Source organism: Nothobranchius furzeri, chromosome 9 (assembly GCF_043380555.1).
Source record: "Nothobranchius furzeri strain GRZ-AD chromosome 9, NfurGRZ-RIMD1, whole genome shotgun sequence".
In the NCBI taxonomy this organism is placed as follows: domain Eukaryota; kingdom Metazoa; phylum Chordata; class Actinopteri; order Cyprinodontiformes; family Nothobranchiidae; genus Nothobranchius; species Nothobranchius furzeri.
Window position 1 is genome coordinate 67,332,962 of NC_091749.1, and position 25,773 is coordinate 67,358,734.

A 25,773-nucleotide genomic window follows, 5' to 3' on the forward strand; every position below is an offset into this window, starting at 1 on the left:
ATTTCATAATTGGAAGACCACATAGTTTTACAAATAAATTTGTATACCTGACTCATTCTGAAGAGACGGATAAAGAAAAATTCTGAACAGAACAAAAAACCAAATGAAGATAAGCACAGAAAACAAAACCAGTGAAACTTTAAAAGCATCCCTTAAAGACTAAGTTCACTTGTTTTTTCAACACATTTGCAGTGGTGCAGCATAAATGAGTGACTCTGATCTCTGTGTGATAAAAGCTCTGGCGCTCCTGTTTCAGTAAGTTAATTAGCCAGAGGAGTGAGGATTAGGACACGGCAGGATTTGGAGTTTTATTTCCTGATATTCTGACATCTCTCCACTGATTGGCTAATAGCATCACGATTCTACCATTGACTCTGTTTGCTCTGCAACATTGATGTTTTATCTCCACAATAAGCACAAGCCTGGAGGAGTTCTGCTCGTGTGGAGTTGCTAATGCTAACGGTTAGCTTCTACTAGCCTAGGTGCGCTCTGTTCTCTCCTGGATGCTAAACCAACAACAGCCTTCCCCGTTTCTTGTTCAATGACAAACGTATAATAACTTGGTCTTGTCCACGGTCGGGTCATACCAAAGACTTACGACCCAAGGCCTCCCTGCTCGGCTTTAAGGGGTTGGACTGGGGGGTTAAACCACCAAAGAGTTTTCTAGCGCAGCCGCTGCTGCAGCTCACCGTTCCCCACGGGGATGGGTCAAATGTTGAAATGTGATTCCACCAGTGTGATGATGACTAATGGGACTCTAACTTTAAAGAAAATCTCAGTTTTAGACACTTATTTACACACAGAGCGTTTTTCTGTCTGTGCTACTTTTCAGTCCAGCAATGCGGTTTCACTGGGACTCGTTTGAGGGGCGGGGCTAACCTACATATGGCTCATATACATTTGCTATGTGAAGGGAGATACTTCTGTTGAATCTCAACCAAGGTCTTTTGGATCTTTAAAGCATACCTCTGAAAAGAAGAGCGACAGGATGATAAGGCTGATCCAGTGGATGATGCTGGCAAACTGGAACGCATTTGAAACTGCGGGGTTGGAAAACAGGCAAAGAAAATCACAATTAATCCAAGAAGGATACAACTCCACAAGAAAAATCAATACGTACATATAAGGAGAAACTGCCAATGTATACTTCTAATCACATGAAGCACAACTTTTACTTTGCAGGATTAGAAGTCATCTTGAAGTTGGCCCTACAGGTCTCACTTCCAGAGCTGGATGATGGCCAGTAATTGATGAAGATGAATGCTTAAAGCCATCAACAAGAGACATTGCCCATAATCACCTCACTCCATCACTTTGCATCAGAACTATTTGCCATCTAGCTCTGCCAGCTCCTCTGGGACCAGCAAGCCAACAAACACACTGGAGCTGCAGGCGCACAGCTGATTTTAGTTTACAACAGTTTTAAGTGAACCAAAGGACCATTGGCCTCATCAGACCAGATCTCTGGAGCCATTCGCCGCCGACTGTGAAGTAGTCGGGATGAAATGGTAAGTAGCAACATGGCGTGTATTTATATAGTTTAAGGAATAGAAGTATCTCAGGGTCTTGTTCACGAGTGATGGAAAGATGGAGCGTGAGATCGATAGGCGGATTGGTGCTGTGTCTGCACGTGATGCGGGAGTTGTACCGATTTGTCGTGGTGAAGAGAGAGCTGAGCCGGAAGGCAAAGCTCTCGATTTACTGGTCGATCTACGTTCCTACCCTCACTAATGGTCACGAGCGTTGGGTAGTGAATGAAAGCACGAAAGCGGCTGAAATGACTTTTCTCCACAGGGTGACTAGGCTCTCCCTTAGAGATAGGGTGAGAAGCTTAATCATCCGGGAGGGGCTCAGAGTAGACCCGCTGCTCCTCCACATCGAGAGGAGCCAGTTGAGGTGGCTCGGGCACCTGGTCAGGATGCCTCCTGGTCGCTTCCATAGTGAGGTTTTCTGAGCACGTCCAGCTGAGAGGAGACCTAAAGGTAGACCAGGGACAGGCTGGAGGGACTTTGTTTCCCGGCTGGCCAGGGAACGCCTTGGGCTGCTGCCCCCGTGACCCGACTCTAGATAAGGAGATGAAAATGGATGCATGGAGGGCCAGGAATGTTTAGGGGAAGATGAACTTCTGTGCATGAGCACCTGGGGAGTTCATGAAAACTGACATTATGGCTGTAGAGCTGACACAGGGGTTTCATCAATGTGACGGGGTGTTAAATATGGTGGTGGTGTTACAAACAAACACCTATTTACATTGTAATAGTTTGGTGTCTATGAGCAGCTCCAAAGACAGGAAAAGCACCACCAGGAAGACGCTCGCCACCAGGGCACAGTTGAATCCGGCGCTGAGCAGACAGACCTGCCACAGGGCAACTCGACGACCGCAGCACGGCTTCAGCCAGCTGGACCTGAGGAGACAAGAAAGGGAGATTAACAGATTCACCCATGGATCTAAGACAAAATGCACTGGCTGGCTGCACATATTTAGAATTTTCACAACCAAAGTAATCGACAGGATTGATCCACTCTTGTCCATCTTTCAGGCGTGTCACACTGATGCAGCGGGGAGAATCAAAAGCATTTGACTCATCAGCATTTTCATCAGTGAGGTTTTATAGGCGGGCTACTGACGCAAAATGCCGACCACACATAAACATCAACTCAAGTATTTAATTCATGCAAAGATTTTGAAACATTTAAGTCCATAAACAGAATTATGCATAATAAAGTGAAAAGACACAGAGAAAGCATATTAAACACAAGGTGCAAAAGGGCAGAAAGCCAGGAGATCCCCTGAACTCTGTCAGTGAGAAACTCCGCCCACTGTCATTGATATCAGCTGATTTATTCCTGATCGATGGCCTATAAATGCTTCCCATTACCCAGGAGGCACACAGGAAAGACTTCATGATAGGAAAGAGCAAAGAACTCTCCCAAGGTCTTTATAATCTTGTTGTTGAAAAACGTTTTGGGAATGGTTACAGGCACATTTACAGAATGCTGAAGGTTCCTGTGAGCTCTGTGGGGACTATTATCCAGAAATGGAGAGAGCTTCAGTTCACCCAAAAAAGGCCACGATCAGGTGCTCCACGTAGGATTTCTGCCCAAGGAACAATCAGGAGAGTTCTCCAAGAGCCAAAAACCACTCATGCAGAACTTCAGGAAGACCTTACATCATCAGCAGGTCTGTTGTTCCAAAGAAAACTATAAGCAATGCACTGAAGTGCCATGGCATCATCACTCAAGACGCTGAACAAAAAGCATGCTAAGGCTTGTTAAAGCTGTTGAAACAGCATTTGGAGAAGCCAGTGTTTGACTGGGGGAGTATAGTGTGGTCAGATGAAACCAAAGTTGAACTTTTTGGTTGTCATTCTATATCATGTTTGGAGAAGAAACAGCACCATCCAAAGAACACCCTAGCAACAGGGTTATGGGGTGGAAGCATCATGGTGTGGGGCTGCTTTTCAGCAAGGGGTAATGTCAGACTTCATAATATTGAAGGCAGGATGAATGGAGGAATGTACCGGGACATTCTGGATAAAAATCTGCTGCCATATACCAGAAAGCTTAAAATGAAACAAGGGTGGAAATTTCAGCAAGACAACAATCCCAAGCATAAGGCCACGGATACATGGAAGTGGTATGAAAGAAAGAAAATCTAGTTGGTTGAATGGCCCCGTCAATCACCTGACCCCCATCCTATAGAACAGGGCTATTCAGTTCCGGGCCTCGAGGGCCGGTATCCAGTATGTTTTGGTTTTAACTCCACTTCAGCACACCTGATTTACATCAGCAGGTGATTAACAGGCTCCTGTAGAGCCTGATGAGCTGCTGCACAGATGATTCAACCACTGAATCAAGTGTGTTGGAACAGCGAAACCACTAAAATGTGCCGGATACTGGCTCTCCAGGCCCAGAACTGAATAGCCCTGCCATAAAACATCTATGTATCTATGGTGCTGTTTCTTCAAACATGATATAGAATGACAACCATATGCTATGCAGACGACACCCAGCTCTATCTGTCATTTCCACCGGACGACCACACTGTCTCTGCAGGGATATCAAACTGTCTCTCTGACATATCAAAATGGATGAAATCCCACCATCTCCAACTCACCCTCTCTAAAACTGAACTACTTGTCATCCCAGCAAAACCATCCATACAGCACAATATCTCAATCTAAAATGACTTCCTATCTCTGGCTCCTTCAAAGGCAGTTCGATATCTGGGTGTTGTGACTGATGAACACCTGACCTTTAAAGATCATGTTGCCTCTGTTGCTCGTTCATGCCGCTTTGCGCTGTATAACATACGAAAGATCAGACCATACCTAACACAACATGCCACCCAGCTCCTGGTGCAATCTACTGTCATCTCCCGCCTCCATTACTGCAACGCCCTTCTAACTGGTCTTCCACCCTGTACTGTGAGACCTCTATAAATGGTCCAGAACGCAGCGGCGCGTCTGATCTTCAATCAGCCAAAAAGAGCACACGTCACCCCTCTGTTCATTGAGCTCCACTGGCTACCGCTAGCTGCACGCATCAAATTCAAATTGCTAACACGAGCATACAAAGTCCGAGACGGTACGGCTCCCATCTACCTGAATCCTCTTGCAAAGGCTTACGTCTCGGCCCGGCCGCTCCGGTCATCACAGGATTGTCGGCTAGCAGTGCCTACACCACACTCAGGACAGTCCAGGCTCTTCTCATGCATCGTTCCACAAATGTGGAATGACCTACCAAGCACTACCAGAACAGCGGCTTCCTTTTCGACTTTCAAGAAACTCCTGAAGCTCTTCAGAGAGCATCTTCTAAACTAGCACCTTCCCTGCACCTGTCCCCCCCTCTACTGTCCACTCCTTGTTCCCTCCTCTCCATGATTGATGTCAAGTTGTTGTTATTGTTGTTGTTAGCCTCAAGGCCAACATGCTGATTATCACTTGTAAGTCGCTTTGGACAAAAGCGTCTGCTAAATACATAAACATAAACATCTATGGAGATAACTGAAGATCAAAGTTCATAAGAGGCCCAAGGAACCTTCAAGAGAGCGTTTGTGTGGAAGAATGGGCCAGAATCTCTCCTGAGCAACACAGACGACGGGTCTCTCCATACGAGAGACGTCTAGAAGCTGTAATCACCAACAAATGCTTTTCTACAAACTTTTAAATAAAGTCTGTTCAACACTTACTCACTGTGTCTTTTCACTTTATTACAATAAATTCAATTTAAATGTTTAGATGTCTTTGCATGAATTGAATACTTAAAACCTCAAAAACTCTTACTGATGAGCATGCTGATGTGTCCAATACTTATTCTCCCTGCTGTCTTTCAGCATTTAAACATGAAATCCCTAATATGACCAAGAGAGGGTGTGTAAATCTGAATGAGTCAGAGGCCGCGCCGACAGAGACGGACAGCGAGGCTTTGTGACCACCAGCAGCGCCGCCGGAATAGTGATGGGCTCCTTTGTGAAAAGCGATGAAAGGAGTAGCTGTAGAGGCTGCTGAGACAGAAAACACACTGAGGGAAATTATACATCTGTGAAGTCTCTAAGAAACGTGTTTTCCTCTAGAACCGTTTCACAATTTTAGACAGGATTGTCTTCTTAATTCAGTTTTTATGACTTTTGCTGATCTGAGTTGTTTCTGAGAGGTTGGATGAGAATCCATCATGTAAAGTGTCCGACGGAGGTGGCGAGGTGCACGTTCAGATCTGCTGCTGCAGAGAGCCGACAGCCGGCGCTGACAAAAACAACGCCTCTTTCCAGTTTTCCAGCTGGAATGGAAAGTTGGCTCTGCACCCTACCTCTCCCATCTCCCCATGCACTGGCGTGGAAGAGGCAGACTTTGGCAGCGCGGTTCCCTCCTCTGATCATGTCTCCATTCCTTCGCATGGTGCCAATATGAGCTACAACGGTGTCAAAATGGCCCCATTTTCACTGTGGATTCAGAAATAATTTACTCCACACACGAGGAAACTGCTTTAGTCATTGTGACGGCTAAATAATGTCATTTTTTATTCTTTTTTTTTTTTGTAAATAAAAGTTGTGTTTGAGTAGAACACGATTAGAGGAAGTAATTTACTGGGATTTTTAAAAGTGAGGCCGGTTTTCCCTTTTCTATAGAGCATCTTTAATTTAAATCATGGAATCATCTAGTTTAGTGAAAATGACTCAACATCGTGATGGCTTGGCTGGGCTTCTTGGCTTTGACTGGGATGGATCAAACAAGCGAGCTCCAGATGGTGGAGATGTGCTCCACCAGCGTCTTGGTGTGACTCTACAGATGCCAGGTGCCATTACCCCCAAATTCCACTACCTCTGCTCCGCTTCGGCACGAACTCCGTAGCAACATCGGTCCCGTTGTAGTAAATCAGAGCTGTTCCACTACTGCGGCAGCGCGCCGCCCTCTGTTCCGGCGTCCGGCAAAAATAGAATCGATCCTATTTTTGCCGGACGCCGGAGCACCTCCGCAGTCAATGGACAGGAATCACAACCGCCCAACAGGAAAAGGAGCAAGCACAACTTCCGTTATTTCACAAAAAATCGATAAACAAAAGGCCTTTTTTGTTTCATATGCACAGGTTTAACAACTTTTAACAACTATCAATGGCGGCTGAACTTTAAATGCACAAAAATAAGCCATAAATACAGTTTACACTATCAAAGTAGTCACACTTTGTTGATCCAAACACTTCTGATCTCTCAACACAAATGACGGGCAGATTAAACAGTTCATTTCGATGCTTACCATACCATACCATACCAATTTTATTTATATAGCACATTTAAACATGGCATGAGAGCCGACCAAAGTGCTGAACAAAACACACAATAAAAACAATCAAAAATAAAAACTAAATCCATTAAAATCAAGTAATCCAACCCTAAAAGGAAAGGTAGAAAGGGAATAAGTTAGACAGAATTAAAAGCCAGAGAATAAAAGTGAGTTTTTAAACGAGACTTAAAAAGGGAAAGAGAGGAAGAGAGTCTGATCGGGAGGGGCAAGTGGTTCCAGAGCTGCGGTGCACAAACTGAAAAGGCGCGCTCCCCGCGGGACTTACAGCGAGAGCTAGGGACATGTAGGAGGTGTTGGTCAGCTGATCGGAGAGATCTTGTAGGGACATATGGGTGAATGAGCTCAGACAAGTAGCCAGGTGCTAAGTTATTTAGGGATTTAAACACAAAAACCAGGATCTTAAACTCTATCCGGAGATGGATGGGGAGCCAATGAAGATTTGCTAAAACCGGTGTGATGTGTTCCCGCTGCCTGGTGCCAGTCAAGAAACGAGCTGCTGCGTTCTGCACAAGCTGAAGTCGAGCGAGAGTGGAGGAGGAGGTACCGTATAGCACTGAGTTAGAGTAGTCGAGACGGGAAGTAATAAATGCATGGACAACTGAATGAAGATGACGCCTTTTTAAAATGGGCTTAACTTTAGAGAGACGCCTCAGGTGGTAATAACAGGTCTTAACTACCTGGTTGACATGAATGTCCATTTTTAGTTTAGCGTCCATCACAACCCCTAAGTTTGTGACACGGTTTTTCAACCCAGGTGTGATAAATGGAAGGGTCAGTTGGGGACTTTGAGAAGTACCAGGGCTGAAAATGATGGCCTCTGTCTTAGCGTCGTTCAGCAAAAGAAAGTTTTCTGACAGCCAGCTCTTCACATCATTGCAGCATTCAACAAGGGGCAGTAAGGAGTCATTAGGCTTCACAGAGGCATATAATTGGCAATCGTCTGCATAAAAATGGTAATCAATGTGGTGTTTTTTAAAAATGTCACCCAGGGGCAAAATATATAAATTAAATAAAAGGGGTCCAAGAATAGAGCCCTGAGGAACACCACAAGTCAAAGCCGCAGAGGGGGAGGCAGCACTACCCATCATAACATTAAAGGTGCGGTCACAGAAGTAGGACCTAAACCAGTCTAAGGCAGTCCCCTGGATGCCGACCAGCTGGTTGAGCCGAGTCAGCAGAATAGCGTGATCAACCGTATCGAAAGCAGCCGACAGATCCAATAAAACCAGCAATACATTAGAACCAGAGTCAAGGGTTAATAAAATGTCATTAAAAACACGAAGATGAGCTGACTCGGTGCTATGGAGGGATCGGAAGCCTGACTGGAAGGGATCCATTAAACCATGATCATCTAGATGAGACATAATTTGGTTAAAAACAGCACGCTCTAACAGTTTTGATAAAAATGGAAGCTTGGAGATCGGGCGAAAATTACTCATAACAGAGGTGTCAAGGCCAGGCTTCTTCAGAACGGGTTGAACTACTGCATGTTTAAAAGCACGGGGTACAACACCAGTGGATAAGCTGTTGTTAATAATGCTCAGAATAAGGGGGCCAGTGACAGAATATGTCTCTTTAAGGAGGTGTGGAGGAACAGGGTCAACCGGAGAACCTGACGGCTTCAAGGCAGACAGGAGGTTCTCAAGAGAGGACAAAGAAAGCAAGTCAAAGTTATCCAGAGACCGAAGCCGAATGGGTTCAGGACGACTAGTGACATAGGGAGAACTAATCTGAGCCCGGATACTAGCAATTTTTCCAAGAAAATTTTTCAAAAATTGAGTGCATTGAGCATCCGAGGTAGTAAGAGAGTGGTGGTCACTGGCTGAAAGAACAGCATTGAGGGTCTGATACAGGACACGCTGGTTGCCAAAGGATGCAGTAATAATATTTGAAAAGAATTTATTACGGGCATCTTTAACTACTTTCTGGTAACGAGCCCAGGTATCTATCAATATTTGGTATGAAATCTGAAGCTTATCCTTTTTCCATCTACGCTCGGCTCTTCTGCACTCACGCCCGACAGATCTGGTAGTTGCACTGATCCAGGGATCCGACCGAACTTTAGAGCGTCTAGTTCTCATAGGGGCTATCTGATCTAGCACAGTAAGGCAGGAAGATCGAAAAAACGGGTGTTTGGATATAACTTCCGCGTTTATTGCTCGGACTGTATCGCAAGATCTCGAAAATCCCACGCATGCTTGTTTGTGCACCTCAGGTCTCCGCACCGGAGCGGAGCCGTTGTAGAGCGGCAGCGGAAGGCGGGGGCGGAGCGGAGGTAGTGGAATTTGGTCTACATGTCAGAAGAATGCATTTCATGAAACAGAAGCAAAACAACCATGCCACACAATAGGACTTAACGACATCAATGACTCCTCTGGGGGAAGGGAGGAGGGGTATTCATAGTTTCAGTTAGTTAAACAACAGACAGCTACAGTTTATAAACTCAGTTCTCCCGTAATCCGGTCAGAATTGACGAAGCTCCTTAGGCAAATGTCTTCAAGAATCCAAAGTAGTCCAGTTGCCTTCATTTGAACCCTTTTGGATTACCATGACCTGGATGCCTGAAAACCTTCACCTGCACGTTTTATAAAAGAAAAATATGTTTTTGGTGTAATTTATTTAGCCAGGCTACCTCTGGGGTGTCAAACAATGTAGATCTAAGAAACCGAGAGAAGTGGGAATCATTCACTAGATTTCTCTGCTTTTATTTAGAAAATCTGCAACAAGAAGAAACGGGAGTGAGACGAAACATCTGAGCAGCGATTTATTGAAAACAACTAAAACAGGCTGCTTTACAGTTGACCAAGCGTTTAAGACCACACCGTTATGAACACGTTGTGATTTTTCTCTATGGAAAACAAACTTCTTACATCTTTACTACGTCTCTCAGGCACAGTGTGAAGAAACAGACTCTTGTTAACTTGGATCACATCTATCTTCTGAAGGCATCAAATAAGTAAACAAAGCAATAAACACGACTGACGATGGCACAGCTTCAGTGACAAACTCCTTCATTTAGCAAGCTTTAAGTACACAAGCCAATGCATCAGTAACACACACACACACACACACACACACTGAGCAGCCGCAGGGTTGCAGTCTGGCTCTGCTGGTGACACATCCGGTATATTAATGAGTCTTATTAAAGCCACAAAACAGAAGCTAATGTTGTTTCTCTGACCTGGCCCGCCCCTGACTCTCTGACAGAACCACCTGGCCCAAGTCAGCAGCAGAGAAGAGCTTTCAGTGGAAGAGGTCACTGCTTAAATCGGGGATTCTGGCTTCACAGAGTTACTCGACATCAGCCTCTACATCCTGAATCCTCACCGCTGCTAGACTTTTGTCTCCTTCTCCGTGATGCCAGCATGCATTTAGCAGGACAGAGAAACAGAAGAGGGAGAATAAATCAGGCAAACTAATCAATACCAGAACACCACGGTCTCATCAGATAACACACGCTCCACTTCAGTGAGATACAGCATCACTATCACAATTAATCAGCCTGTACTCGATTTATGGCCGTCAAGAATGCATCCTTCTTTCTGCTCCTAAAGATTGATAAAAATAAACACAAGCAACTGTTTATTGACACCTAGCATTTAAACTGGAGACAACAAACATCTGAAATGTTGTCTTCCTGCTAACTTTGGTATCTCTGGCTGTTGGCAAACAACATCCAAGAGGAGGTTTCTAGAACAGCAACATTTACGAGGCCTCTCAACCTTCTAGGTTCTCACTCTTGCATTGCTGGAATTGTGAACATCTTTGAAAACTTAGTAGGAAAAGAGATTTCCCCAAATGGCCACATAATCGCTGTGGGAGTCAACAACCTGACTCAAACTCTCCTCATTTAGTGTCAGTGAGTCCGAAAGTAAGAGAATGTGAGACGAGCTTGGGAGGGGTTGGGTGGCCTCTGAAAACTGAGCAGTGATTGATTAGTAGATGCTTTACAAACAAGGTGGTGCCTAAACTGCAACAACAACTTGTAGCAGTGATGCACAATCGTCACAGTTGCCCTGCACGTTTGCCATAAACAAGATGTAGCGGAATGAAACGACTGTTTTCTGACCTAAAGGTCATGCCTGCTCTGCTCAAGCTGGGGAGACACAGTCTCCCTCAACAACCTAATCTCTCAGGGTCTCATGCCTCTCATTCTAAACTGTTTCACTTCCTTTCCAGCTCAAGAACAAGACAGAGGACTCTGCTCTTCTTTTTAATAAATAATTAAATAACACCTGTTAGTCAAATAATCATGTGAGCCTAATGTAAATCAATCTGTGAAATGACAACGTTAATTACTTGAATTATAATACTGTAATCAGTAGTTTTATATAAGAATGAACTTGGTACAGAAGCACTAGACACCCCTATCACAAGTAATGTTAAGATCACATGACACATTCCTTTTGTCTCTCCAATCAGAGCTTTCCTTTCTGACGCGTGGCGTGGTCTGTGCGGTGTTTATTTTGGTTGTCAAATTCTGATTCGACCATAAATCAAAACATCTCAATTATAAAACTAATTCTCACGTCACCCTTAACTCAGTTCAAACGTTTTAGAGTTTCGAGCCGGCCACTCGTAACTTTTTAACCACGAAGAGCCTTGACAAGCTGGATAATAAAACCTGTTGCAAGCTACATCTGAATGCAATGCAGTTCAGAGTAAAGCTGAACTCACGGACCCTTCAGGGTCCCGCAGACGCTGTAAAACACCTGTCGCTTACCTGGAGGCAATCCCAAGACTAGTCTGTCGTACTGTACGCTGTTTCATCGGCTCCGGTACCAAAGGGGGGTCCGGGGATCTGGCATTCTGGATCTACAACGGAGGTCTCCACCAAAGGTATGTAGAGCGGCAAGATAGCGTCTGAATGTGGTTTTGAAACTCCGACTGTAGTTTAGAGCAAAACATTCGCTCCCACACAGAACTAATGCTTCTCCGGAAACGAGAGTTCTGATAACAACATTCCACATTACACCATCCATCTTGCCTCACTCACACCTAGATCCATTCATCACACAGAGTGTTTAGAGTTAGTTAGCCTTATTTTAAACTGTTTAGAAGTAAATCTTCTTAAACTTTAAAACTTCTCTCTCTCTCTCTCTCTCTCTCTCTCTCTCTCTCTCTCTCTCTCTCTCTTGACTCTGGGTTAATACGAAGTGTTACCTAATCCCTGCAACAAAAAGTTCCGATTTTCTGGTTAAAGTAATATTCCAAGATCCATCAGATTGATATTTCATATTCCTATGGAATCTCACATTTTATGGTTCATTACGTAAGAAGTAACTAACGAATCATTACAAAAAGTTTCAGGATTCAACAGAATTCATTGAAATGACAAGAATATTGGGTAACACTTTAGTTTAGGGAACACAAATTAGCCATTAATTAGCTGCCAATTAACATGCATATCAGCAGACTATTAAGTCTGAACTAGTCATTATTAAGCACTTATTAACAGCTTATTACTAAAGCCGTAATTCTAACATTGAGTCATAAATTAAATGTTTAAAATAAGTCATTCAAAATGGTTTGTTAACTGAAAGTAAATGATTTGTTGCTGATTAACGCACACACTAATTAGCTTAAATCAATATGTGGCTTTTAAAGAAGTAATTCAAGGGGAACATATTCTTGCCTTTATCTGGTTAATTAATAATAAACTAAGCTGATGAGCAAACAATTCCTGCAGAACAAGCTGATTGTGTTCAGAGTCCTTAAGAGTCCCAGACGCGCGGTTCCACCCGTTGACACGTTTAGGAGGGTAGGACCCAAATTGCAAAACCCAGGATGACACGAGGCAGGAGTTGAAATAAAGAAAATCCTTTTATTGTAGGATGTGTCCAAAATAAAGAATAAATCCAAGAACAGGGAGGGAGCCAAAATCCAAAAATCCAGGGATTCAAAAAACAACAGAGGAACGAGCAGACTGACAGGACAAATAACGCTGACAAACAACAATGGACCGACAAGAACAATGAGACAAGGAGGGCTTATATAGACAGGGAGGAGCAATTAGGAAAACAGGAAGCAGGTGTGTGGAGTGAGGCTGGAGGGAAGGCAGGTGACAACAATTATCTGGATGGGGAAAAGAACCAGTGGAGGGATGATAAACCTAACACTATATAAAACACAAAACTAAACCTAAAGACTAAGGGGAGAACTCACACAAACACATACACATACTGACACACACAAACTCATACACACATACAATGAACTGGGGAACAAGAGGCTGTGGCTATAACTTAAGACACACAACAGAGATGCAGACAAAGGACACATGAGGGCGCTAAGAGAACACAAAAGGGAATCCAGAGAGGGATGGAGAAACATTAGGAGACACATGGGGAAAGACGCAGACAAAGGACACATGAGGGCGCCATGAAACACAAAAGGAGAACCTGGAGTGGGAACTGGAGGTGCTGGGGAAAAAAGGGACACAGAACATGACACCCGTCTGTCGTGACCTGGAGACAACTCTAAGACCGGTCTAGTAGCGCCACATTTCTTCTATGGACCTCGGTGCCTGGAAGTCTGACGACTTCGACATTCCAGATCTATCACGAGGGTCTTTGAGTGGGTATGTAGACATGACAGATTGCGTCTGATGTGTTTTTGATAATAATCAACTTCATAGCTTAACGCAAATCTAATTATTTTACATCCAGAACTCAGCTCTCCGAGATACTGAAGTTTTGATAACATCGCATTCATATATAGGCACCATACACTACACCGGCTCCATCTAGATCCATCCACTCACAGTAAATATTAGTTAAACTGTCATGTTTTAATTGTTGGTAAAATAAATTCTTACTTTTTTAAACCTGACTCTTTTCTGAATCAAAACGAAGTGTTTACAATCCCCTAATAAATAAAGAATCCTAGAATCTTCTGATTAACAATAAAGACCAGGCAGGATGATATTCTATATTTAGATAGAGTATCACAGCTTATTGGTCATAAGTAGAGGTAATATATATATTGAGCTCTTAAAGCACTCAATTTACCAGGACATAATATTTTTAGTTATTAACGCAGAACAACTATTCCCCATGAATTACTTCATTAAAAGCCACATATTGATTTGAGCTAATTAGAATTGTGCATTAATCAGCAACTAAACATTTACTCTCACTTAACAAATCATTATGAATGGCTTATATTGATAAAATGCTTAAATTTTGGCCTGTTAATATTAGAATTACAGCATTGGTAATAAGCACCTAATAATAGCATAATAATGACTAATTCGGACTTAGTAGTCCACTAATATACATATTAATTGGCAGCAAATGAATGGCTAATATGTGTTCCCTGCACTAAAGTGTTACCGAATATTGCAAATGATTTTAATAAATATTTTGTGAGTGTTGGCCTTAACCTAGCTGGCAAGTTACCAAAAGTTGACATTAAACATGAAATAATTCATAATGATAATACAATGTTTCAGAGTGGTGTAAACCAAAGTGATGTGTTGCAAGTTGTATATAAGTAAAAAGTCCTGAGATTTTCATGGGTTAGACATGTCTCTTGTCAAGGGGGTTATCCACTGCATCATTGAACCTGTTACTTATGTCTGCAACAAATCCTTTTTGAGTGGTTCAGTTCCTGAACAAATGAAAATAGCCAGAGTTATTCCTATTCATAAAAGTGGGGATAAACAAGTAACTTGCAACTATAGGCCAATTTCTTTACTACCGCAGTTCTCAAAGATACTAGAGAAACTTTTTGTAGTTGGACTTGAAGCATTTGTTAACAAGTTCGATCTTTTAAATGACCATCAATATGGGTTTAGGAAGAATCGTTCTACTTCATTAGTGTTTATGGAATTTGTAGAGCAGATTGCAACAGCAGTTGATCAAAAAGTTAATGTTGTGGGTGTTTTAATTGATTTGAGTAAGGCATTTGATACAATTGACCATACACACCTGCTTAAAAAATGTAAATATTATGGTCTTTGTGGCAAAAAGAATCAATGGCTTAAAAGTTATTTAAGCACTAGATTTTAATATGTAACTGTAAATAATACAGATTCACAGCTTGAACAAGTAATTTGTGGTGTGCCGCAAGGCTCGGTCCTAGGACCCAAATTGTTCACACTCTACCTGAACGATATTTTTTCTGTAACAACTCGGTTGAAATTCATTATGTTTGCCGATGATACAAATTTTATTTGTACTGGAAAAGATAAGAGTAAATTATTGCAAGAGGTGGAAAATGAATTGGTCACAATAAAAAAGTGGTTTGACTATAATAAGTTATCATTAAATGAAATAAAACTAAATTTGTGATTTTTTCAGGGAACAGAGATAATGATAACACTAAACTTTATTTAAATGGAGTTCAAACTGAACGAGAAGATGAAACAAAAATTTTAGTTGTGATTATTGATAGTACCTCTCCCTGGGCTGCCACCTTACCGTGGTGGAGGGGTTTGAGTGTCTCAATGATCCTAGGAGCTAAGTTGTCTGAGGCTTTCTGCCTCTGGTAGGGTCACCCATGGCAAACAGGTCCTAGGTGAGGGATCAGACAAAGAGCAGCCCGAAGACCTCTTATGATGAATTATATAAATGGAAACTGTGTTCCCTCGCCCGGACGTGGGTCACCGGGGCCCCCCTCTGGACCCAAGCCTGGAGGTGGGGCACAATGGCGAGCACCTGGTGTCCGGGCTTTCACCCATGGAGCCCAGCCGGGCACAGCCCGAAGAGGAAATGTGGGTCCCCCTTCCCATGGGCTCACCACTCGTGGGAGGGGCCAAAGGGGCCGGGTGCAGTGTGTGACGGGTGGTAGTCGAGGGCGGGGACCTTGGCGGTCTGATCCTCAGCTACAGAAGCTAGCTCTTGGCACATGAAATGTCACCTCTCTGGTGGGGAAGGAGCCTGAGTTGGTGTGTGAGGTTGAGAGGTTCTGACTAGATATAGTCGGGACTCACCTCAACACATGGCTCTGGCTCTGGAACCAGTTTCCTTGAGAGGGGTTGGGCTTTCTACCACTCTGGAGTTGCTCCCACTGAGAGGCGCCGAGCAGGAGTGGGCATACTAGTTGCCCCCCCATCTTGGTGCCTGTACATTGGGGTTTACCTCAGTGAATGAGAGGGTAGCCTCTCTCCGCCTATGTGTGGGGGGACGGGTTATGACTGTGGTCTGTGCTTATGCACCAAACTACAGTTCAGACTACCCACCCTTTTTGGAGACCTTGGAGGGGGTGCTGGAAAGCGCTCCTTCCGGGTACTCCCTCGTTCTGCTGGGGGACTTTAACGCTCACATGGGCAACGACTGTGAGACCTGGAGAGGTGTGGTTGGGAGGAACGGCCCCCCTGATCTGAATTTGAGTGGTGCTTTGTTATTGGACTTCTGTGCCAGTCATGGATTGTCCATAATGAACACCATGTTCAGACCTAAAGGTGTCCATATGTGCTCTTGGCACCAGGATACCTTAGGCCGCAGCTCGATGATCGACTTTGTTGTTGTTTTGTCTGACCTGCGGCCGCATGTCTTGGACACTCGGGTGAAGAGAGGGGCGGAGCTGTCAACTGACCACTACCTGGTGGTGAGTTGGCTCAGATGGTGGGGGGTGGGGGGGATGCATATAGGTTATTTGATTTAGATGGAAAATAGGGTAGGCTAAAATAAGCATTGCTTCTGCATATTCCTTTTTTGGTTGTAATTTATGTAGTTAATTGTGTTGCTTGGATATAAAAACTTTGTTGTGTTATAACCAAAAACATACCATTAAAAATATGAGCATTTTCTCTCTTTTATGTCTCCAACGCTCCAACAGTTGCAGCGCAGTGAGAAACACTCAACAAGAAACAACTAAACAGGCAGGAGGAGTTTAGCTGCTTAGTTTAGTTGAAGTGCTTTTACCCTCACATCTCATCATTCACACTGAAGGGAAAGGACTAAAAGACTCCATTAATGTACAGTACCATATTAATGTTGTAAAGCACAATTTAAAATGTCAGAGCAAACCCCTTTGGAGCATCTGGGAGAGAAATAAAAAGTGTAACTAGTGCTAATGTGGATAAAAAACAACTTTTTATAACCAATGACCAATTAGCTTCTGGCCTTGAAGGGTCTGCAGCCGTTCCCAGTGGCGGAGGCCTCGAGGAGCCCTGGAGATAACCGCAACCGTCCCTGGCTGCTGTTTCAGAAAGGTTCCTGCTCTCCAATTAAATCAGAACAAATTGACTCAACCAGGTGAAGGCCTTTTCCCTTCAGATTAATGCATTTAAAGTAGAAATACTTCATGCTGGATGCATGAAGTGAATACTGTCTGCAGACTTTTTCCACTGACGATATAAATTTTTTTTATCTATTGTTTTTTCCCCCCAAACCCATCATTTGGACCCCTGGACTAAAACAAAGGGTATGAGGATTTGTTTCATTGCCTTTTATTCAGATGAACCATCTGGTTCCTCTCCACAGACTCCGTGCACATTTGGATCAGTCGCATCAACAACATATGCTTCTGGCAGCCATCTCTGAGATGCGAGGTGACATCATCCCTCCTCTCAGGTGAGCAATCTGGGGGTTTGATGATGTCTGCTGAGTCAGTCTGGCAACTTAAATCTCTCTATGCCTTTTTAAATGGTGAATGTTTACAGTGACTAAGCTTTCCTCTTGCTTCTATGAGAACATTAGATGGGTCCATGAGGGGATTTCAACATTACACCCAACAAGGCTGCTTTTTACCGGATGAGTTTGAACTGAGCGTAGCTCTAAATGAAGACAATAAACCCAGTCACAACTTTCAGGACTTTTCTACTTTATGTTGAAGAAAACACTAATTATGGGGTTTTTCTTGCTGGTCTGTAAATAAGCATATTTGGGGACCTTTGGCTGCCTGGAGAAAACTACTTCTGGACATTAATCTGTCAGATTAACATATATGCAGCCAAAATAACCCATATGCACTCTCTTTGTTTTCAGAACGTTTTGTTAGATTTCTGAAACCAAAGCTTTATTGACTATTTATGAGAAATATGAGAGAATTAACAGACGTAAGTCCTTCTACATTAAAGGTGAACTTACTCATATTTTAAACATCTGCAGCGGTCTCTAGTGGGAATGAACACCTTGTAAGTGGTTCTCTTAACTTGTAACTCTCGTTTTGTAACAGCTTATTCTCGTTTTGTAACATATAACTGGTTTTGTAGTATGTAATTCTTGTTTTGTAACATGTAGCTTTCGTTTTGTAGCATATAATTCACATTTTGTAACTTGTAACTCTCGTTTTGTAACATATAATTTTGGTTTTGTAGTATGTAATTCTTGTTTTGTAACATGTAGCTTTCATTTTGTAACTTGTAACTCTCATTTTGTGACATATAACTCTGTTGTTGTAGTAAGTAATTCTTGTTTTGTAACATGTAACTTTCATTTTGTAACGTGTAACTCTTGTTTTATAACAGATATCTTTGGTTTTGTAGTATGTAATTCTTGTTTTGTAACATGTAGCTTTCATTTTGCAACTTGTAACTCTCATTTTGTAACACATAACTTTGGTTTTGTAGTATGTAATTCTTGTTTTGTAACATGTAACTTTCATTTTGTAACTTGCGGAAAAAAATCGACGTACAAGTTTTAAACCACAACTCTCGAAACACACATCTAAGTCTACAGTTATACAAAACTTAAGTCTACGTGTACAAAACATTTTGTCCCAATTCTACCTTCCTTCCCAAGGTACCAATGATGAGAATTACATGCTACAAAATGGAAGTTATTTGTTACAAAAGGAGAATTATGTGTTAAATAACGTGAATTACATGCTACAAAATAAAAGTTAGTTACAAAACATGTTTTAAATTGCAAAACTTTGTACAAGCTACATGTAATATTGTCCTAATCCTAGTTCCATACTGGAGGAGAAAGTCAAAAGTTCAAGTCTCGTTAGTTGTCGCACACACTGATGTGTGTGCAAAATTTGTTCTCCGCATTTGACCCATCCCCTGGGGGAGCGGTAAGCTGCAGCTGTGGTCGTGCTCAGGAACCACTTGGTGGTTTAAACCCCAATCCAACCCCTTACAGCTGAGTGCCAGGCAGGGAGGCATTGGGTCCCCTTTTTTCAAAGTCTTTGGTGTGACCTGACCAACTGAACCTCGATCTCTCAGTCTCAGGGTGAATATTCTACCACTAGGCCACTGAGTTGGTACAGTAGCTGAAGACGGCAGGATTTGGAGTCTGATTTCCTGATATGTGGACATCTTGCTTCTGATTGGCTAATAGCAGGACTACAGATTTAAACTAGCCTATGGCTAACTCTGGCATGTTTCAGCGTGACTGATGTTAAAATGCACTGTCCTGAATATTAAATAAATAAATTGAAATTGAAGCAGCATAACTACCACTGACTCTGCTCTGCTACGTTGATGTTTTATCTCCACAAATAACACAAGCCTGGAGGCGTTCTGCTGTGTGGTGGAGTTTCTAATGCTAAAGGTTAAGTTTCTGCTAGCTGAGACGTTTTCTGCTGTTTCTTGGATGCTAAACCAACAGCAGCCTTCCCCGTCGTGAGTCAAGATGGGTGAGTCCAGGAAGTGGCAGTGTGACGAAGATCTGTCAGGCTTTTCTAATCCTAGAGTTTCACCGTCTGTTTTCTATCAGAAGCTAATGCAGGAGATAGGTGTAGGAGACTATTTTCTATATGAAAAACTCTGAGTGATCGATTATAATCAGAAATAATCAGTAAAAAATGGTTTCTCAGTGAACCTGCTCTTTAAGTGTTCTTCAGTAAAAATCTTCCTTCTTATTTTGATTTTGGTTTCGTTTTAGTAAAGAATCCTTCAGGTATGGAAATTGGTATTAAATAAATAAATAAAATTATTATTAATAATAAACAGATTTACCCTGATGAACCATTTACTAATGGACAAAACCAATACTGTACACCAGAATTTCTAAAATTTTATTAAAGATCTTAATCTTATTAAAAATAGATAAATAAATGAAAACTAGTCTGTTTTAGGGGGCTATTAATTTGGTTCAGAATGTTCACAAGTTGAACTGAACTAAAGCTGCAATAGCAAAGAACAAGCTATCTTTTATACACAAACGCACTCTCACCCACCTGCCAGCTATCATCCGTCACGTCCGCCTGATATGGGAACCCACATTGCCAGAGGAAACGAGAGAGCGCTAAACACCTATTACTGTTTTCTAGGTCCAAACATCTTTTCTTGTCTGTGACTTCAAATGCTGTTTTTCTTTTTGGGACTCTGGTAGTTTGTCCTAAAGCTGAAGTGGTAGCAGCCAGCTGCTTCTCCTTCTCCGATATTACTGAACTTTCAGCTGGTTCCTTCTGAAAGTGAATTTGCCCGTCACTGTTCACCCTACGCTTTTGACTTCTCATAGTATTTATATTTTAATGGAAGCCATGAATTAGAGATGGGTACCGAATTCAGTACTTTTTAAGGTACAAACCGAATTCCATAGTACCGACTGAGCACCAATTCACGTCATTTGAAACGGTGCCTCGTTTCGGTACCCGTCCATCATAACGAAAACTTGCCTAGACAGCTGCGCATGCGCAAGAGCGTTACGTCGGTCCCTGCGAGCCAGTTGTAAACAGAGCAGCACGGTAGAAAGAACGCACGCTAAAGCTTGGGTCCACTTCACTAAATGTGATGGGTAACTGGGTGATGATGAAACCAGCAACAACGATCTACGTGAGACATCCTCATCTTAATCCAAATAAAATGTTTAAGATAACGTTAGCTTGATATGTTAGCTTCCGTTTTGCTAATGGTGCGTTCACTTTCTCCTCAAAACTCAGATTTTCCGACTAGAAGAACATGAACGCACTCTAAAGTTTGGCTTCACTTTACTAAATGCGACGGGTGATTGGGTGAAGATGAAACCAGCGACAACGATCTAAGTGTGAGGCATCATCGTTTTAATCTGCTCCAGCAGCTAAATAAAATGTTTAAGATAGCGTTAGCTTGATATGTTAGCTTCCATTGCCACCATTGTTATCAGCTAATGGTGCGTTCGCTTTCTCCTCGGAAATTCTAACGTCCCAGTAGGAAAAATCAAATGGAAAAGGATGGCAAAAGGAATGAAGATACACAGTAAATTTAGTTCACAGTAAAGATGTTTGCTTCAGTTTTATTATCAGCTTATAAAACTACAAGGACGATGTTAAAATACAAACTGTTGTACAGTATGTTATTTATCGTGATATTTATCAAATATGGTTATTATTGAGCAAAATATATATTTAATTATAAAAGAGAATTAAAATATTAAACACTCAAAAGTATCTAAAATTGGTACCGTTAAGTACCGGTATCGATTCCTAGGTACTGGGAATTAGTACTGGATCGATTCAAATGTCAAAGGTACCCATCCCTACCATGAATAAATCTGAACTACTGACCAGATCTAATGAAATTTTTAAGATTTTAGTTGAATTCAAACAATCTGAACAAATATGAAAATTATTATCTTTATAAATAATTCCAAAACAAGGAAAATAAAAATGAAAAAATGGTAAATAAAGCAAAGAAAAGCAGTGAGATGATTGTGCTGAAGCCCACACCACCTTGGTTCTCCCAAACGTTCCTAGACAAGAAGATGGATGGGCTCGGCTCTAATAATAACCACACTCCACTTACCATGGCACCAAAACTGCTAACACTGCAGCTGCCCCCTGATGCTAGCTAAAACAACCACCTCCCACAACGTCGCCCACCTCGCTCCTGATTGGAACACTCTGTTAGGCAACACAGCAAACCGGAGCTGGGAAACTCCAACCTGTCCACCGATCTCCACCCTCACAGAATCTCGGGGATCCTGCAGCTTTGGCGGGACACGATGATGATTCCGGTTAAAATACAAAGGCTACTTCTTTTTGGCATCGTTGTCTCAGAAAGCAGACTTTGTGTGGAACTGAAGGAGCCTGTGAGTGTGGAAAAGAGCCAGAAAGAGACTAAAATAACCGAAAATGCAGAGAAAATCAATGGGAATGCAAAAAAGTGATGAACAACTAAAATAAAATAAAATACATTTCATTCCAGACGAGAGGAAAGGAACGCTATTGTTCCTAATGACATTTGACAGTTCAGCATAAAGTGGAATATGAAGTGAACCATGATTACAGAGGATTAGATAACAGCCACAACCCAAGCCTGGCCTTGTTTCCTCTCCTTCTCTGTGTATAAATACTCTATGTGCTGCTTTCTGTTCATGCATGAAGAAACGTGTCTGGAGAGTGACGGGGTTGTGTGTGTGTGTGTGTGTGTGTGTGTGTGTGTGTGCGTGCGTGCGTGCGTGCGCGCGCGTGTGCGTGTGCGTGCGTGTGCGTGTGCGTGCGCGTGTGTGTGCGTGTGCGTGTGCGTGTGTGCGTGTGTGTGTGTGTGTGTGTGAGGGCAGCAGTAAGGTCAGCTCCACCTTCGCTCCGTTATAGGCGGTGATATGCAAACGCGGCTGACAGGAGGCGCTTCATCACACCGCCGCAGCAGAAGCCTTTTCTCTTGATTAATCCCCTCTGCTCGCTCCACGCTGCCAATGATGAAGAATCGCTTCAGCTTCTCTTTTACCTCCTTTTTCTGGGACTCATCGACAATGATTTTATGTACCTTTAAAATAAACTGCAAGTGGATCCATAAAAACAACATTATTCACTTTTTTAAGTAGAAAATCTTTGCATATTTTTCATTTGCACCACATTTTTCTTTGGAATGGGAAAACTTTTGCTGACAGCGACACATTCCCAAAGTGCCACGGTACATCACTTCCACTGCTGACCCAGTGAAGCATCGCCCGGTTGACGGAGCACCTTCCGTGTCCTTGTGACGTTTTCACTCCTTCTGCCTGACATCACCTCAGCGGCATGCTGAAGCATTTACATCATGATGCTGCTTCAGCTCGCTCTGAAGGCTAATGATCCAGCTAATATTAACTGGAAAGGTGTGTTTGTGTGAGTGTGTGTGTGTGTGTGTGTGTGTGTGGGGGGGGGGGTTACTGAGAGAAATAAATAATAAAACTAAAAAGAAATGAAAACAACCTCCCCATGTGGAGTTAGTCATGGGTCCTATCCTTCGTACGTTTTCATTTTCATCCACTTCCTGTCGCCCTGCCTCCCTTCATCATTCCACCAGTCCATGGAAAAAGTTCATTTCCTCTGCTCCGTTTCTCCAAAGGTGAATTAAGCAATCGGTCACTCTGCAACTCCAGTTTTCTCCTTTTACACACACACACACACACACACACACACACACACACACACACACACACACACACAAACACACACACACACACACACACACACACACATACACATTACAACCTGCCACAGTCAGCTCAAATAGGGGATCCAAAGGACACAACCTTCTAAAAACTGGAGAAAAAACTGTTAAGAAAACAATTTTTATCATACCGTAAATCCTCTAATATTTGCCTGTATTCCATTACCGGCCGGGTCTTCTACATTAGCCGGTCTCACTGTCAGCGGGGGTAAATAAAAGTCGGTCTCTAATAGTAGCCCGGGACCGGAGATTTATTAGAAACAACATTTTGTTCTCGGCTGGCATCAACATTACCGGTATGTCCAGAGGAAGGGGGAGGGGTCAAGTCGGTTTCACACATCATCAACCGCAGAGCTGGGTCAGCAGGTAGCCGTTGCAGCACAGAACCTTCCTTACTTTATTGACTGCGTGTAAATATACCCAAATTCCTTGCGATCGGGTCAAAAACAAACGTTTTTTTTCGTGTCCCAAATGTAGTGCGCCACAAAGGACTTACCGAAACTTACTGAACGAAGACTGAATAGTGGATCAAAATCTGCGGCTGCAAGATGAGCAGAAATGGAATGGAAAATGCTACAGATTGCAGTGATCACTTCATCACAGCTAAGGGTTTACCAAAGGTTTTTATGGCATTTTATTGAACAGTTATTTAGAAACACAGCTACAAAAACAGCAGGTAAACAGTTTGATACTGTTTTCACGTGTACTCACCGCAAATAGCTTTTAGTGTGCTAATATTTTTAGCAGTTAGCTCAGTGATGTAGTGTGGCATTAATACCTTAATAAAATCAAATAAATGTACCAGAAATTTGGATTTTAAAAGACGTAAAATGTTCGTTATAAGCAGATCCTAGCACGTACTCAGTGTTAGCATTAGCTATCATTACGAGTTAATTACGTAATTAAAATAGCACATCTCACGAGCATAAATGAGACAATGGTCATTTAAAGCTTCTCCGGATCTTTATATTGTTAACCAAACTGAAACTAAATAGTTGTAGGCTTTCAGATTCATAAAAGGTTGGCGGTGTAACATGAGATTTACCTCATGAGATAGTTTGTTATGTCTATCGCTTCAGTGTTGGGTCAATCCTCCAGCGCAATAACAGTATTTGTTGTAATTGTGCTACATGCATATGTACATACTATGTTAACTGTACATTTTCAATAAACGAACCAAGTGTTTTATAGGTTCAAATAGACACAAAATCTTGTTTTTATTAATTCTACTGGTAGTTTATTTTGCTCTAATTGAAAATGAGGGCTGCCTCCAGACACCTTCCAGTAAAGTTCTGAACCACGATGTGCTTGAGTATTTAAAGGCATGAGTCTGTATTAGAGGATTTACGGTAAACAGGTGGCTTGTAAAGAGCCTTTTTTTCATTATTCATCCATTTCACCCTATCTCTAAGGGAGAGTCCAGCCACCCTGCAGACAAAACTCATTTTGGCTGCTAGTATCCACAATCTCGTTCTTTTGGTCACTAGCCTAAGCTTGTGACAATATGAGGGTAGGAACGTAGATCAACCAGTAAATCGAGAGCTTTGCCCTCTGACTCAGCTCTCTCTTCACCACGACAGACCGGTCGCATCACTGTAGATGCAGCACCATTCCGCCTGTTGATCTCGTGTTCCAGCTTTCCCTTACTCATGAGCAAGACCCCGAGATACTTAAACCCCTTCACTTGGGCAGGACCTCATCCCTGACCGGAAGAAGAAATTCTACCAATTTCCGACTCAAGACCATGGTCTCGGATTTAGAGGAGCTGATTCTCATCCCAGCTACTTCACACTCTGCTGCGAACCGCTTCAGTGAGAGTCAGAGATCACGTTCTGATGAAGCCAGCAGGACCACATCAGCGGCAAAAAGCAGAGACCTTAGACCACCAAAACGAATTCCCTCAACACCTTGACTGCACCTAGAAATCCTGTCCATAAAAGTTATGGACAGAATCGGTGATAAAGGGCAGCCTTGGCGGAGTACAACTCTAACCGGAAACTAGCTCAAAGTACTGATGCATTGCAGACCAAGCTCTAGCACCGATCATATATGGGCCATTCCCATCTGTACCGGGTCGGCCCGGGCCAGGTAGCGTAGGTTGTTTACATATCTGGGTGGCCTGGTATTTTTCCGGGCCAACCAAGGCTCATTCTCAGCCCTCTTCTCGAGGTGGTCTGCTTCAGGCCGACCAGGGCCAACACACCCACTGCTGACGGCAAATTCACACCTTCCATTAGAGCAAGCCTCTGATTGGTGGGTAGAATCAGCCCACATGGGCTTAAGGCAAGGATGTGTGGAATCAACCGAGCCAGGCTGGGGCCGACTGGGGCTACCCGGCCCGGGCCAACCCGGTACAGAGGGGAATGGCCCAATAGAGACCTAACAGCCCGTATCAGAGGGCCTGGTACCCCATACTCCTGAAGGACCCCCTACAGGGCCACCCAAAGGATGTGGTTGAACGCCTTCTCCAACTCCACAAAACACAAAGGTTGGGGGAGCTCCCATGCACCCTCCAGAACCCCCTAAAGGGTATAGAGCTGGTCCAGAGTTCCACGGCCTGGATGAAAACCCCATTGCTTCTCCTAAATTTGAGGTTTGACAATCTAACAAACCCTCCTCTCCAGAACCCCTGAATAGCCCTTACCAGGTAAGCTCAGGAGTGTGATCCCTCTGTAATGTGATCCCTCTGTAGTTGGAACACATCCTGTGATACCCCTTTAA

General features: G+C 42.9%; 1 protein-coding gene across 1 annotated transcript in view; it reads right to left on the reverse strand.

Annotated features, from left to right (window-relative positions):
• LOC107381551 (transmembrane protein 266) overlaps window positions 1-25,773 on the reverse strand; it is a 78,132-nt gene that overhangs the window by 17,926 nt on the left and 34,433 nt on the right. The window contains exons 4-5 of the mRNA XM_015953281.3: window positions 2,251-2,405; window positions 967-1,040 (exon numbers count right to left, since the gene is read on the reverse strand). Coding sequence (XP_015808767.1) covers window positions 967-1,040; window positions 2,251-2,405 — 229 coding nt within the window. The remainder of the gene's footprint in view (window positions 1-966; window positions 1,041-2,250; window positions 2,406-25,773) is intronic.